The sequence below is a fragment of the Myxine glutinosa genome, chromosome 9 (assembly GCF_964187855.1).
Source record: "Myxine glutinosa chromosome 9, kmMyxGlut1.1, whole genome shotgun sequence".
Taxonomy (NCBI): Eukaryota; Metazoa; Chordata; class Myxini; order Myxiniformes; family Myxinidae; genus Myxine; species Myxine glutinosa.
In genome coordinates, this window is record NC_136269.1 from 43,080,284 (window position 1) to 43,095,808 (window position 15,525).

A 15,525-nucleotide genomic window follows, 5' to 3' on the forward strand; every position below is an offset into this window, starting at 1 on the left:
CATGAATATGGGACAATAAAGATTTGCTATTATTATACTCTTGGCAGAGCATACAGACATCAACGACCTGTCGTGAGCATTTCCATGAAGCTAAAAATTTATCTTGTACTAGTCGCAACTCCATCACAAGGTCCTGCCGAAGCAGCACCGAACGAGGGTAGGAATTTTTTATATGGCCAGATATGGACACACAGTGGTCTCCTCTTTTCGAAAAGCATCATTTAATCCTACTACTAAGCCTTCTGTTGGCTTAACGGTTAAGGCCGCTTTGCGGGGAAAAATGGCCTCTAAAGGTGGTTATTTTTATATATATATAATCCTACTACTAAGCCTTCTGTTGGCTTAACGGTTAAGGTGGCTGGCTTAAGATTTAGAGTCTTGAATTTGAGCTCCTGTCATGCCGTGAAATGACACTGAGTGAGTTGACTCAACCTGTCATCCTTCCGAGGTTGGCAAAATGAGTACCACCTTACTGGAAACAGTGTGCACTTCATCAGTGCCATAGCCGAGATCCCAGGAAATGATGCACCCAGCAGCCACAGGCTGCATACAAAATGATAAAAAGGATGGGTAGGGATCCCCTCCCCCCATCCCCCACCTTTCTCCCCTGGAGCCCCCATGATCCAAAATCGAAAAATCGAAGCCTGAGCAATTGTGCGGGATACCGTCTTGTATTGATGTGTGAAGTTTCAGAACAATCAGCCAGGTGATGAGGGAGGAGTAGCAAAAATAGCAAAACGTTGGCGGGCGGACGGACGGACTGACATCACGACCCATTTTCTAAGGTAATCTCTTCGAGTATTGAGATGAGATGACCTGATAATCATAATCATACTGCTGTAATGAGCTAATGTCACAATGTCACTTTCGGGATCTTCAGCAGTCACAGGTTCCAGCCGATGAAACATTGTCAAATTTGTCATTAGGTCATCTGGATAAAAGACATGAAAAAGTGATGCAAAGCCCATTTCATAATTTTTTTTTTTTTTTGTTTTTTTTGTATACAAGATCGAGGCTCGTGAAAGAGCGAATTGATACGAACGAAATTGATAAATTAATACGAAATTGATAAATGAAGACAATTATCTTGTCGACGTTTTATTGGGATATATAAGATATGCATACATGTTGCATGTATTGCAAAGGTTTTCTCAAATACAATGCATCAACAGTGTATTCCTTTTACCTTGTAGTTTGCCAGTCGTCTCATGATCACTGGTGAAACAAAAATACTTTCAATGAAAATTGATGGCTCGTCATCAAGCCATCATTTTGTGGAAAGTTTGTTTTTGCTGCAATGCATTTGCGTTTTAAATCTGATTGTACAAATGTTCGTTTTTAAGACAGTCATATCTTCAATAAGTCCAGGCCAAGAACCCGACAAAAGCAACATTTTGACAGACAGGTAATTTATTGATTTACCTGACAGACAGGAGCTTGGTTCTTCTTCTTCTTTTGTAACTGCAAGGTGTTTTTGTGTGGTACATGTCATTAAGTTGTTCTTGTACTGCTCTTATCCGTGTCCCAAGATGCGGTTTCCGTGGTGGATACATGGAATTGGTAAACATGGACCCGGAAGTGAAGACCCAACTTGTGAAGCTGGTATCCGTGCGGTTGTGCTCACCTGTACCTGGACAGGCCTCTATGGACATTGTAGTTAACCCCCCTCAATGCGGCGACCCCTCCTACGAGCTTTTTAATCAGGTCAGGCGTTACACCCGTCTTTGTTGGGGATATTAAAAACTTTTATTAATTTTGAATATGAAGGTATTATTTCTTCAAGTGTTTACAATTGAAATGAGTTAAGGCCTATTTTAGCACTGTGTTAAAAGGAGGTGTGAATGTGCCCACAGGAGAAAATGACAGTGCTTAATAACTTGGCTCTTAAAGCCCAACTGGTCGAGGAGACGTTTAACACTGTCCCAGGCATTCACTGCAACCCTGTGCAAGGTGCAATGTATTCATTCCCTCGTTTGGATCTTCCTTCACGTGCTGTGGAAGCAGCCAAGGTGTGTGATGTTATCACTCACGTTCATGCACAACAAAGTACCTTTGTTCCACGCTCTGTATGTGCTCTCGCTCTCCATGATGTAGACAAGGATAGTCTCTATGATGTACATCGAAAATGTGTATATCCCTAGTATCTTGCGAAAATTAAGTTCTTCCAGGAAAGCTCATTGCTCTTGCCTCAGAAATTTCATTTTCATAAACCTTAACCACACCATGTGGAATCATCTCCAAAGAGGTGTTTTCCAGAGCATCGGAGAGGTGATCTATGTATATAGAAGGAACCATATTTGTGTGGGCTGCTTATTTGCACCCAAGAGGAAAGAAATTTTGAACTTTGCTTTGTCTGGGATCAAACCACATCCGCCAGGTTACAAGTGAGCAACTTTAACCACTCCTACTGCGGTGACTTTTGTGCAATAAACATCGATTTTTATTATTATTAGTATTAATAATATCAGTTTTTTATTATTATTAAAATTATTATTTTTACAAATAACCTATCCTTATGAATGGGAGGAAGAGGAAGCAGGACTTGCACCACTGTAAAACACACAAACAAACAAACCCACAGACACTTTGCAAATTATATATAGCATGTTAAACAAAGAAATATGAAAAATATGTAGAAGTATAATTTGCAGAACAGTTAAAATTTCACAGGAGGGTTTGTTATGGCACTGGGAGATATTTTTTAATACGCCGCATTATTCATCACGAGATCACAAACTAACTGTTACAATCATCCCCAGTGTTTCTATCAATCTGTTTATTTTAACTCTCCGAAAACCTTATATATCCAGCCCCTGTTTTACCTTATTTTTTACCTGTCCTGTTTGATCCCAAACCAATTATTCCACACTATCCCTGAGAGGGAAAACGTTGTTTGTTTGTGTACTTTACAGCGGAAAGTACTTTAGCTAAGTCATGCTCCCTCTTCTTTTGGTCCCTGAAGACAGGCTCTTTGCTAGTTCATATGGATGAAGAACAAGACAAGGCCATAGGGACACTTCAGTCTCCACTGGGATAGAAGAGGGAGAATGCTGTTAATAGTACAGCAGGATCACCGACATTTATGGGGGATGCGTTCCCGAAAAATGTTGAGGCATTGTTTCAGGGAAAAGGGGGATAGGTTCCCAACGGTTCATGATTCATAAGGGAAAATCAAAAATCTCACAAAAAAACACGAATACGCTCATCGAAAAACCACGAAAAAGTGAAGCACAGGGCCTCAAATGTCGATTCAGGTCATGCTCGCGCAAGATATCTTTCTTGCGTACACCTATCTGATTTGTGCATGACTGGTGGAAAATATGTTTTCGACCCGTTATGCGCGCGGCTGTGGGAGATATGTTTTTTGTGCCTGCAAAAACTGTGAGAACGCAAAGCACAGGGTCACGAATGTAGAAGCAGGTCACATGTTCGGAGCCGTGAATACGTCGGGTCCGCGAATGTCGGGTTCCGGCTGTACTGTGTTGCCTGGACAAGTAGAGGAAGTCAGAAATTCAGGTATGATAAACTGTAAGCAATAAATATCTTTAGCTGATCAATTTCAGGTATAAAGGTGGCCTTGTATACCACAGATAACGAGAGATTATCAAGCAGAGCAGGATGTCAGACTGTTTAACGCTATTTGACAAGAGGAAAGACAATGTCAACAGCATTGGATTATATGACTTTGCTTATACTGCATATAAAATAAGGACTTTGGCCCGGTTGCGTGAAACTCCCGTAACCTTAAGGAAAGATTTAGCAAAGGATTTCCTTAAGTGCTGTTGCATAAACAATCCGTAAGGATAAAGATTTCCTTTTTGTTAAGGAAATCCTTTGGAGCCATTGCTATGCCAGGCAAAATAAATCGGATTAGAGATAGGAAGAGGTCTCCGAAAGCAATAACACGTAATGAACGCACAATTTTAAAAGACTTGTTATATGTTGCATGGGGAACACGTGCTTGCTGATGGAGGAGGAATAAATTGATTCTTGTGCAAAATTAATTTGATTCTCATTCACCATTTTATTACTTCCGCCACCAAAGTTGGGTGGAGTTTATGGCCCGGTTGCATAAAGCATCCTGAAGGAAAAATTTGAGGATTTCCTTAACTTTTACCTGAAGGGCATCCTTAAGTTGAGGATGGTTGCATATACGAATATCGTTAACGTTTTTTTCTTAAATCCTTCCTTCAAGTTAACACAAACTTCACAAAGTTAATGTTAACCACAAACCTATGCGTTTCCAAATGACGCTCTTCATGGAAATTGGTCACAAAGTCGATGATTATCGCAACACGACGCCAGAGGCTGATGTAACAATACTTCCACAACTGGGTTATGATTGTACATTGTGAAACACACTCTTGTCTTGAGTGGAAGAACAATGACTCGGATAACATTTTCACTCTTTCATGACATCCAGAATATTTTGCTTGTAGTTTCGCACTCGTATTTCACTTTTATATTTCCACACTTTCACCATTCTCGGAACGTTTCCAAACATTTACTGCACACATTAACACATTTACAATGAAATGCACAATGAGAACTGAATTCAATGAATTTTACACAATAATTATTTTATTCCTCGTTCACCCGCAAGCACGTGTTCTCCATGCAGCAATATAACAAGCGTGTATGTAGCAATATAACAAGTATCATTTCAAATCACGTGTTCCCCATGCAGCAATATAACCAGCGTCATTTTAAATCACATGTTCATTCCGTGTTCTTGCTTTCGGACGAGCGGACCATCTCTAATCTGATTGGTCATAGGTGCCTCCATAATGACGTTATCATTCGACAAGTACAAAACTTCATCCGATCAAGATGAAATTTCTTGAGCATAATCTCGGAATAAATTAGTTTAGAAAAAAAAAATGATGACGTCATCGGTCACGTGGTTCGGCCGCCATATTTGTTTTAACACAAAAGCCTTAAAAAACACTGAAAATACATCCTGGCGAGGGTTTGCAATCTCTGATTGCTCTTTTTCTTGTTCCAAAATGTTTTGGAGCCTGTTATGATAGCCGAGAGGTCCATATGCTTGCTTCTAAGCTGTCTCGCCTGGGTTTGAATTCCGACCCAGCTATTTATTTATTTATTTTTTTGTATACAAGATCGAGGCTCGTGAAAGAGCTAACATTAATCACACAGAAAGACAAACCGACACATAAAACATATAACATGGGGAGCGGTAGATAAGATGGGGAGAGAGGGGGAAGGACACAAACGCAACATTTGAGAGCAGGGACATCGAGAGATCTGTGGGAGGGAGAGGGCTTTGGGGGAGGGGGGCATGGGAAGGGAGGGGGGGGGGTGGGAGAGGTATAAAACATATGGACACTGCCAGGGCTTCCAGGAAAGAAGTTGGTATTTCCAAAAAGTAGATCTGAGGTGAATTAGCAGGGGTAGAAAAGATCAAGGTTTTGAATGGCGGAAGATAAGAGATGGTGGTGAACAGCTGTTTTAAAGATGTGGAGGGAGGAGTGGGATTGAAGGGAGTGTGGGAGTTTGTTCCAGAGGCGGGAGAAAAGAGGAATGAAAGAGTGAAGGTGAGCAGAGTGCCGAGATTTCGGCAGTTTAACCATCAGAGGGTTGCTGGCAGATCTTGTGCGACCTGTAGGAATATTTGGGGGACAAAGCACAGAGAGCTGGGGGAGCAAGGCCGGAGAGGAGTCGGTAGAAGACAGAAAGACCACCTACCTGCCTGCGGTGAGTGAGTGAAAGGCCCTCGGAGATAGCTTCATCGCGGGAGATTCCAATGATTCTGAAAACTTTGGTTTCAACAGCGTGAAGCCGAGCTAGGTGTGAGGCAGGAGCACCGGCCCATAGGGGAGAACAGTATTCCATTGAGCTGCGGATGAAAGCCTTGTATGTGGTGAGGAGCTCAGGTGTGCCTAGGAAGGACTTCGCACGACGGAGGATGCCCAGTCGGCGACTGGCTTTGGAGGCCAGCTTGGAAATGTGGTTTTCCCAAGAAAGATCATGGCAGATAGTGAGACCCAAAAGCTTGAGCGACAGAACTTCTTGAAGAGGATTGTTGAGAAAGTAGATGGGAGGGTTTGTCCAGTCGATCTTTTCGGAGAGACATTGTAAGAGTGTGCGATTTGTCAGGATTGAAAGACATGTTCCACTTGTTTGACCAGTCTGTGGTTTTGTCCAGGTCTTCAGAGAGTGAGGAAGCTGCAGACTGCCGATCTGAGGGAAGAGGAATGGAGCGGCAGAGAGTGGAGTCATCAGCAAAGAGATAGAGAGGATTTTCCAGAAAGTCGGAGAGATCATTGATGAAGACCAGGAAAAGCACAGGGCCCAGAACACTGCCTTGGGGAACTCCAGCCTGAACAGGAAGGGGAGATGAAAGAAATCCATTCAGGGCCAAACGTTGACTACGACCAGAGAGGAAGTCCGCAAGCCATGCATGGAGATTTCCATGGATACCATAGGAGGGGAGTTTGGTGAGCAGAGCTGGGTGCCAGACTATATCGAAGGCACGTGATATGTCAAGGGAGACAGCCCTGATTTCCTGTTCGGCATTGAGGACCTCCATCCATATTAACTGTTATTCCGGTGTTTCACTGGCAGGGTGATTCATCAATGTGTGTGCCGTCCTTCAGATGGATGTTAAACTGGGCCGAAATTTGTTGGTGGACATTAAAGATCCCATAGTATTATTTGTGAAGAGTACGCGAGCTATTGCCTGCACCCTGGTCATATTCCAAATTCCTTCCTCTGACTACCACTGGGAAGACAATGCCAAACCACCTTGTATAACCCTTGCCAGGAAACTGCTTCGGGAGCATAACAGAGTATGGTACATCACAATCGGATGTGTTTTTGGAATTCGACCACAGCAAAGCACGAGGCATATTTGTCCCGTGCATGCGAAGCAAAAAGTGGGGTTTAGCAGTTTGTTCACTTCTGTCTGTCTGTCTATCCCTTTATGATTGTCACTTTATGACATGACAAACATCACTTTATGGTCAAGGAACAACTTCCTTTCAATTGAATGTTATATTTTGAACAAAATCGGAACGTGAATCGGAAAACAAACATGGAGTTTAGTCGTACTTTGGCTCTGAATTTGTCCCAATTGCACATGCACAAAGAGGAGCAAGATAATTATTTTACTCTGTCTGCGGCTGCCTGGCAGTCAAACAAAATTGAAAATTATTCCAAACAGGAAACTCACCATTTTAAAGGATGTTGTAAAGGACACAAACAACAGGCACGAATAACTAATGTATATAAGGTGGTGTATAAGACACTGAATCAAAATTGGTAAACTTCTGGAATTTTATTTTTCTATGACCTTTAAAGTCGATTTTATTTGTAATTAAATTATATACATATTATAAGACACTATAGAACACAAGGCACCTTTTTGCCACTTTAAAAACCCTTCCGTTTAGCAGTTCCTGGACAAAATATTATGGCATTTTATGTCCTCACGACCAATCAAATTTGCCGCCCGGAGATCCCGCCCATTTTGTTGTTGTATTATATTTTCCTTTCATTATATTACTATTATTATACATTACATTATATTATTACATTATATTACTTAAAATGCATGTTGTTGTTGTTGTATTACTATGGTTGTCTGCGACATAAGGATGAAAGGTGCGAGGAGAGCTCGGCGGGTGAAGTACCAACCGAGAATAAAGGTGTGGAGGTTGAAAGAGGTGACAGTGAGGGAGGCATTAAAAGAGAGGCTGAGTATGGCAGAGGATGATGTGGTTGAGCTTGAAAGTGGTTGGATGTCAATGAAAGATGGTCTGTTGGGAGCCGTTGGTGAGGTATGTGGATGGACAAAAGGACCACCGAGGCACTCGGAAACATGGTGGTGGAATGATGAAGTTGGAAAGAAGATTGACGAGAAGAGGAAGAAGTTCAAGGAGTGGCAGAAGGCGAAGGGTACGGGGGCAGAAAAGGAAGAGCATGAAAGTTATAAGGCAGCCAAGAAGGCTGCAAAGAAAGAGGTAGCAAAGGCGCAGGAGGCATGCAGGAAAATGTTCGGAGAACGCTTGGATTTGGAAGAGGGTCAGAGAGCGGTATTCAGGATTGCAAAGCAGATAGCGAAAGAGAGGTGTGATGTGATGGGGGTGAGTTGCTTGAAGGATGAAGTGGGACAAATCGTTGTGGACCCAGATGGAATTAAAGGAAGATGGAAGAGATATATGGAAATACTGTTGAATGCAGAGAATGAATGGTATGGCAACATAGAGAGTAACCCAGTTTTAGGACCGGCAGAGAAGATAACCGAGAAGGAAGTTGAGGAAGCGATAAAAGCAATGAAGAGTAGAAAAGTGGGAGGGCCGACGGGAGTTGTGGGAGATATGTTGAAGGCAGCGGGAAATTGGGGTGTGAAGAGAATGACAGAGATCTGCAATCTGGTGGTGAAAGAAGGCCGCATTCCAGTGGATTGGGAACTGAGTACCCTCGTCCCTTTATACAAGGGGAAAGGTGACCCTCTGGACTGTGGCTCGTATAGAGCGATAAAGTTATCGGAGCATGGAATGAAGGTATTGGAAAGGGTGTTGGGGAGGAGGATAAGGAAGAAGGTGAAGATCGACGAAATGCAGTTTGGATTTATGCCAGGAAGAGGAACGACAGACGAGCTTTTTATTGTGAGGCAGTTGCAGGAGAAGTACATGGAGAAGAGGAAGAAGTTGTTTCTTGGGTTTGTTGATCTGGAGAAAGCATTCGATGGGGTTCCACGTGAAGTAGTGACATGGGCATTGAGGAAGTTAGGAGTGGAGGAATGGTTGATCAGAGTAGTGATGGCAATGTACAAAAGAGCGCGCACAGCTGTAAGGACGAAGGACAGGAACAGTGGTGAGTTTGAGGTGAAGGAGGGAGTGCTAAGTGGACTGAGTCCACTACTATTTGTAGCTGTGATGGAGGTACTGGCTCGGAACGTAAAGGATGGTTTACCGTGGGAGTTGTTGTATGCAGATGATCTGGTGTTGATTGCAGAAAGTATGGATGGACTGAAGGAGAAGATGAACAAGTGGAAGGAATGTATGGAGACGAAAGGTCTGAAGGTGAATATCGGAAAAACAAAGGTGATGGCAAGTGGTAAAGCATGTGGTGATGTGGAAAGAACTGGGAAGTGGCCATGTGCTATGTGCAGGAAGGGTGTCGGAGTGAACTCAATTCAATGTACAATGTGCGCTGAGTGGGTTCATCATAAATGTAGTGGTTTGAGAGAGTCATTAACCAGTGTGGCAGCTACATTCAAGTGTAAGGTGTGCACAGAGGAAGCTGCAGATGGAGGAAATGTTGAGTTGGATCTTGGAGACGGCGTGAAGCTGGAAGGTGTGAAAACATTTTGTTACCTAGGAGACATGCTGAATGGAGAAGGTGGATCAGACTCGGCAACGGTTGCTAGAGTGAGATGTGCATGGAAGAAGTTTCGGGAACTGAGTGGCGTGCTGACGAGGAGGGGAGTGTCGTTGAAGCTGAAGGGAAAGGTGTATGCTGCATGTGTGAGAAGTGTTATGATTTATGGGAGCGAGACATGGGTAATGAACGTAGAGCAGCAACGAACGCTGGAAAGGGTGGAAATGTGAATGGTTCGGTGGATGTGTGGAGTATCGTTGAAAGAGAGGAAGCCAAATGATGAATTGCGAAAGATGATGGGAATAGAGCCTGTGATGGATGCTGTGAAGAGAAACAGTTTGAGATGGTTTGGTCATGTGTTGAGGAAGGATGAAAGTGACTGGTTGAGAAGAGTGATGGAAATGAATGTGGAAGGAAGTAGAGGGCGGGGAAGACCGAGAAAGACTTGGCTAAAGGTGGTGGAAGAAGAAATGCGGGCAAGGGGGTTAACAAGGGGAGATGCAGAAAATAGGGCAAAATGGAGAAGATTGTCATGGGGACCGCAGGGCTAACCCCCGCTCTTGCAGGGAAAATGGCCTTAAATTGCCTGTTGTGTTGTATATTACTATTATTATACAAGCAGGGGCCCGTGGATATTCCACGTAATGTAAAATGTGAGTTCAAGACCTCAACGCTCCCTTACCCCTGACAAACCCAAAGTCCTCACCATCTCCCACCCAACCCTAAGGCTTCAATCTCCTCCCCACTCCAAGTTGTCCGTGGGCTGAGTAGGGTTTACATGCACCCCCCCCCCCCCCCACAACTTAACTTCCCGGGTATGTCCATCTACCCCCCACCGTAGGGGTTAGGAAAAACCATGTTAACAGAAAAAAAACTCATTCCCTCATAGTTTGACCTCTGGTGACCTCATTAGTGACCTCATTTGCATATAACACATGTCATTGTAAAGAGTGTCCCAGGACAAACATTTTGAGCGGTCATGTGCAACCATAGGATGACTAGGTAAAAAGTTATGGCCATTTGAATTTCGCCTACCCCATATTTTTGGAAATCACTGACACAGGGGGGGGGGGTAACATCAAAATATGCGTGGGAGGTACCTTGGGAATGAGTTTTTTTTCTGTTAACATGGTTTTTCCTAACCGCTAGGGTGGGGGTACATGGACATACCCGGGAAGTTAAGTTGGGGGGGGGGGGGGGTGCATGTAAACCCTACTCAGCCCACGGACTAAAGCCTTCAAAGTCTCATGAGCAGTTCATGGCCTGTCATGGTCGCCTGTCCAACTCACAATCCTGTGAGATATGCAGAAAAGATGTGGCCAGGATCAGGTCATGGTCAAACAACCATGTGTTGGCAATGACAATGGCCTCCTAGGTCAAAGCTGAAATTCCTTGTCGGCACAGGCCAGCTAGTTTTGAATGTAAGTGTGGAAGTCTGTCAATTTGCTTGACTCAGAGTGACAATCCACCCTCACTTTGTGGCTTCTTAATGTTGTTCAGTGCTTCCTCATCTTTTACTGCTTTGCACGTATTGTGTCACAATTCTTTTGTTTTTATCTCTAGAAACACTGCTATGGATTATTACGTTACACACTGTTCTGAGTGATGACTGTCTCTTTCAGAAATGTGGTCAAGATCCAGACATGTTCTACTGCATGAGACTGTTGGAAGAAACTGGAATCTGTGTGGTTCCAGGCAGTGGTTTTGGGCAAATTGAAGGAACCCATCACTTCAGGTCTGGGTTTCATTTGTTTTTAGCTGATTGGGCATGAATTGTTTTATAACCCCCCACATCTTGGTGAAGCCATGTCCATTTTTTCGTTTTGGAGACATGTTTACTGTATTAGAGAATATTACATTGTGTTTGGGGGAAAGTGTGAACTTTTCATGTTATCGTTATCGGATGGTGGTGGGGTGGTTTATGTTCAGACGACTGCGCTGATCACATAAGGATATACATTTGTGGTCAGTTTGAAAGAGTGCATTTTCCTGAAATTAATTTGTTAAATTTCTTTCTTAATTTTCCACCTGAAGTTGACTTTTCATGATGTGGTGTTTCAAAGGGAATGACACCTGTGTTTGTTGTCCGCCGTCGCACCGCGGAGCGAAAGGGGGACTAGATGGTTTTCCCCTCAGTCCGTGTGTCCGTCCGTCCGTCCGTGCATGCGTGCGGGCCTGCGTGCGTGCATAAGCGAAGGACCGCATTCGAATTTGGTGTGTGGGTGCAACCCACGTCAAAATCCAAGATGGCCACCGCCATGTATGTCTGATGCCATGTATGTCTGAACCTTGTGAGCTGAATATCTTGAAAAATAAGCGAAGTACCAACTTCTAATCTGGTGTGTGGGTGTATCTAGGCACAAGGAAGAACGCTGTTGAAAATTGGGTCGCCACGTCAAAATCCAAGATGGCCGCCGCCATGTATGTCTGAACCTTGTGAGATGAATATCTTGAAAAATAAGCGAAGTACCAACTTCTAATTTGGTGTGTGGGTGTATCTCGGCATAAGGAAGAACGCTATTGAAAATTGGGTCGCCACGTCAAAATCCAAGATGGCCACCACCATATATATGTCTGAACCTTGTGAGCGAAATATCTTGAAAAATAAGCGAAGTACCAACTTCTAATCTGGTGTGTGGCTGTATCTAGGCAGAAGCAAGAACGCTATTGAAAATTGGGTCGCCACGTCAAAATCCAAGATGGCCGCCACCATGTATGTCTGAACTTTGTGAGATGAATATCTTGAAAAATAAGCGAAGTACCAACTTCTAATCTGGTGTGTGGGTGTATCTCGGCATAAGGAAGAACGCTATTGAAAATTGGGCCGCCACGTCAAAATCCAAGATGGCCGCCTCCATGTATATCTGAACCTTGTGAGCTAAATATCATATCATAGAATGTTTTCTGCGTCTTCCACTTTGTCAACTCACATCACTTCCCCGACGGGGGACCAAGGCGTAACGCTTGTTGCTCTGATTTATTCAAACAATCAAAATGAAGGTTTGTTATTACCTCCGCCATTAAAGATGGATGGAGGTTATATGTTTTCACCCTTGTCTGTATGTTTGATTGTGAACAGGATATCTAAAAAAAAATTGGACAGATTCAGCTGAAATTTCGTGGAGAGGCCGTCAATGTGGCAAGAAGGAAATGATTAGATTTTGGTGAAGATCCAGATCGGCATCTGGATCCGAGAATTTTTAAGTGATTCTTCACCATTCAGCATTAGGGCAAGAAACGATATCTCAAAAAGTTATGGACTTATTCAGACAAAACTCGGTGGACAGGTTGGGTGTGTGACAAAAAAGAATTTATTCAATTTTGGTGAAGATCTGGATTGGAGACTTTTAAAACATTTAAAGTGATTCTTCACCATTGAGTGAAAGGGCAAAAACGATATGTAGCATATTTCAAAATGTTGTGGATGACTTAGGACAAAACTTGGTGGATGAGTTTGATCGGTGACAAGAACAAGCTCATTAGATTTTGGTTCAGGTCCGGATCCAGATCTGGCCTATCAGTGGATACAAAACATAACTTGTTCAGGCTGGCGGAGGTTTGCTCTCTACCGAGTGCCGTTCTCGTTAGAGCTGTTTTGATAAATTGACCCTAAAACCGAAAATGCTATCCCTTTTTTTAGACCTGTGAGATCAAGTGCTCATTTCTGTGTTCCTGGCTGAACATTGACAAGTTGTATTTTGATAACCGAACATGATGCATGTTTTCATGTGGAATATGACATCACATTTATACGTGGTGGCATAAGAAAAGTTATACAAATGAGACAGAGACAAAGACAGGGGAAAGGGAACAGAAAAACTGGTACATCTAAAAACTGATTGCATCGTGTGGGGTTCATCCTTACTAAGAGGAGTCTTGTGTGATTGCAACATGTGGGGTACATCCTTACTGAGAGGAATCTTGTGTGATTGCAACGTGTGGGGTACATCCTTATTAAGAGGAGTTTTGTGTAATCAGAACAAGTAATGTAGATAATCGCTATAAATTATTTTAAGCTCTTCAAACCGTTAAAGTTATTTATGCAGTCCAATGGGGTTTGGAATCTACTGTACAGTGATAAAAACCCTCCTTTACGAACGAGTATGTGTTTTTCCACTCTTGGTGAACCTCTGAATAGAGGTCGTTTTGTGTGAGAGGTGATACGTGAGCAGCAAGCAATGTGACCTTGGGTTGTGCGATGGTGGCCAGAGCAAATTATATGTACTAGTGAGATACCTGTGCTACGCACGGAGGGAGGCCAGAAGCAAACAGGCAATGCAGATTCGGCGAAAACGAAAGCATGAAACCAATAAATTCCACATTCCTGTAGCACCTTCAGTCACACGTCAGAAATGGACAGCAAGTTCGTGAAGGACTTCCATGAAAAACGTACCTGTTCGCAAACAAACGGGTACGTTCACGTACAATAGAAACATCGATCATGGGACCGTGGCGAATCTGCATATGGCAATCCGCGAAGTTCACGTTTAGAAAGTAGAAACCATCACGGCATGTCGTCATTGACTTGAACTCGATATCTCTTTTTTCATTCCAAACAACATAACTCCAATCACAAAGTGATCACAAAATAAACTTTTAACAACATTGTTAATGTTTCCTTCATTGTAAAAACTACCAAGCCAACAGTTAAAAGGATTTTGAGCCGATCGGTGTTGCGACCTTGGCAAGATCGATGGAGACAGCGATCTGTTAGCTTATACACCGCCCAAATAGCTATGTGGAATTCTCTCATGTAGAGATTAAACCCACGTTATTTGTGTCATGAAGTTAATGTTTCCATTCGAGCGAAGCCCTCCATCTCCTTCACATTACTTTTGATGCTATTCCGACGCCGACCGCGTGGGGAGGATTTTATATACCACCCGTGAGTAAGGACGGGTCATTCCGCTCTCTTGTATCTTTGAGTTGGTAAGATTGTTGCAAGACCTGTTCTGCATCTGCTAATATCTCTGTAATGGCGTAATAGTAATGAAAGTGCTCAGAGATGCTTGCTTAATAGCTTTTGTGTTCTCTTTGTAGATCAGTTGCATTCAAGTAAATAAAAGCTCACGCTTTGGAGTTCTTGGTGAATCGTTTCATTTCACCACATTTTTATTCACTTCGAATCCTACGCTTGGAGCCATGGAGAAGCTGCTTTGCCTGGAGGTATTCTCGGGCAACCCTCAGGCTACGAACGTCGCAGACCAATGGGAGTATTGGTACAGCGCTCTTCAGCACTACATCGCGGTGGTTCCGGATCTCACCGAACTGCAGCGGCTATCGATTCTGACCTGTCATGTCAGCCTCCTGGTCTACGGGTACACATCCCACTGTACCACTTACGATGCGGCAGTGACGATATTGCACGGCATATATGTCCGGCAACGAAGTGCATTGTACGGTCGACACATGTTGGCTACTTGGCACCAGGAAATGTTGGAGAGCCAGGAGCACTATATCCAGGAGCTGATACGCTTGGGGAAAGGTTGTTTGATGGAACAACGAACCGTTGCGGAGTCGACCGATGACTTGATGCGAGTCGCGTTTGTCGCTGGAGTCGCTTCACCGGCCATCAGACTACGGCTGCTGGAAGAAGCCACATTGACTTTTCAGGAAGCGTGCGACAAAGCACGTGTACTACTACACGCGTATACACACGTATACAGCTGGCAGCGTCCCGCACGGAGGCATACGGTGGATCTTATCTCACAGCGGGGGCCGCTGCGGAGGCACGGCCGACGTCGACTGCATCGCTCGAATGGGCACTCGCGGAATCTCCAGACGCCGCTCCGGAGGCGCCGATCACTGGAGACGACGGGAATCCAAACGCCGCCGCCGCGAACTCTGTGGCCGAGAATGCCAAATGTTATTTTTGTGGCAGTAAGAGACACCCTCCTTCAGCGTGTCCCACCAAAAGTTGTGAATGTCATAATTTTGGAAAAAAAAGTCACTTTGCTAAAATGTGTCGGGCGGCTAAATCTACCCGGCGCTCGACTCTCACAGGTACACACACCTCACAGACGGGGCGTGGTGGCGTGCGCAGCGCCGTGCTACCTGTGCTCGTGGAAGGGATCGCTGCGGACGTGCTTATTGATACAGGAAGTTCTTCTAGTTTCATTAGCCACGTATTGGTACGACGTCAAGGCTGGTCAATGGGATCGGATACCCGTCGAATTTACT

The 15,525-nt window shown here is 43.9% G+C and overlaps 1 protein-coding gene across 1 annotated transcript in view; it reads left to right on the top strand.

Moving 5' to 3' along the window:
- The first annotated feature begins 1,440 nt into the window (after nucleotides 1-1,440).
- Nucleotides 1,441-15,525, top strand: part of LOC137435772 (alanine aminotransferase 2-like) — a 34,897-nt gene continuing 20,812 nt past the window's right edge. The window contains exons 1-3 of the mRNA XM_078784305.1: nucleotides 1,441-1,704; nucleotides 1,854-2,009; nucleotides 10,968-11,080. Of these exons, the coding sequence (XP_078640431.1) occupies nucleotides 1,486-1,704; nucleotides 1,854-2,009; nucleotides 10,968-11,080 (488 nt within the window). The 5' untranslated portion in view covers nucleotides 1,441-1,485. The remainder of the gene's footprint in view (nucleotides 1,705-1,853; nucleotides 2,010-10,967; nucleotides 11,081-15,525) is intronic.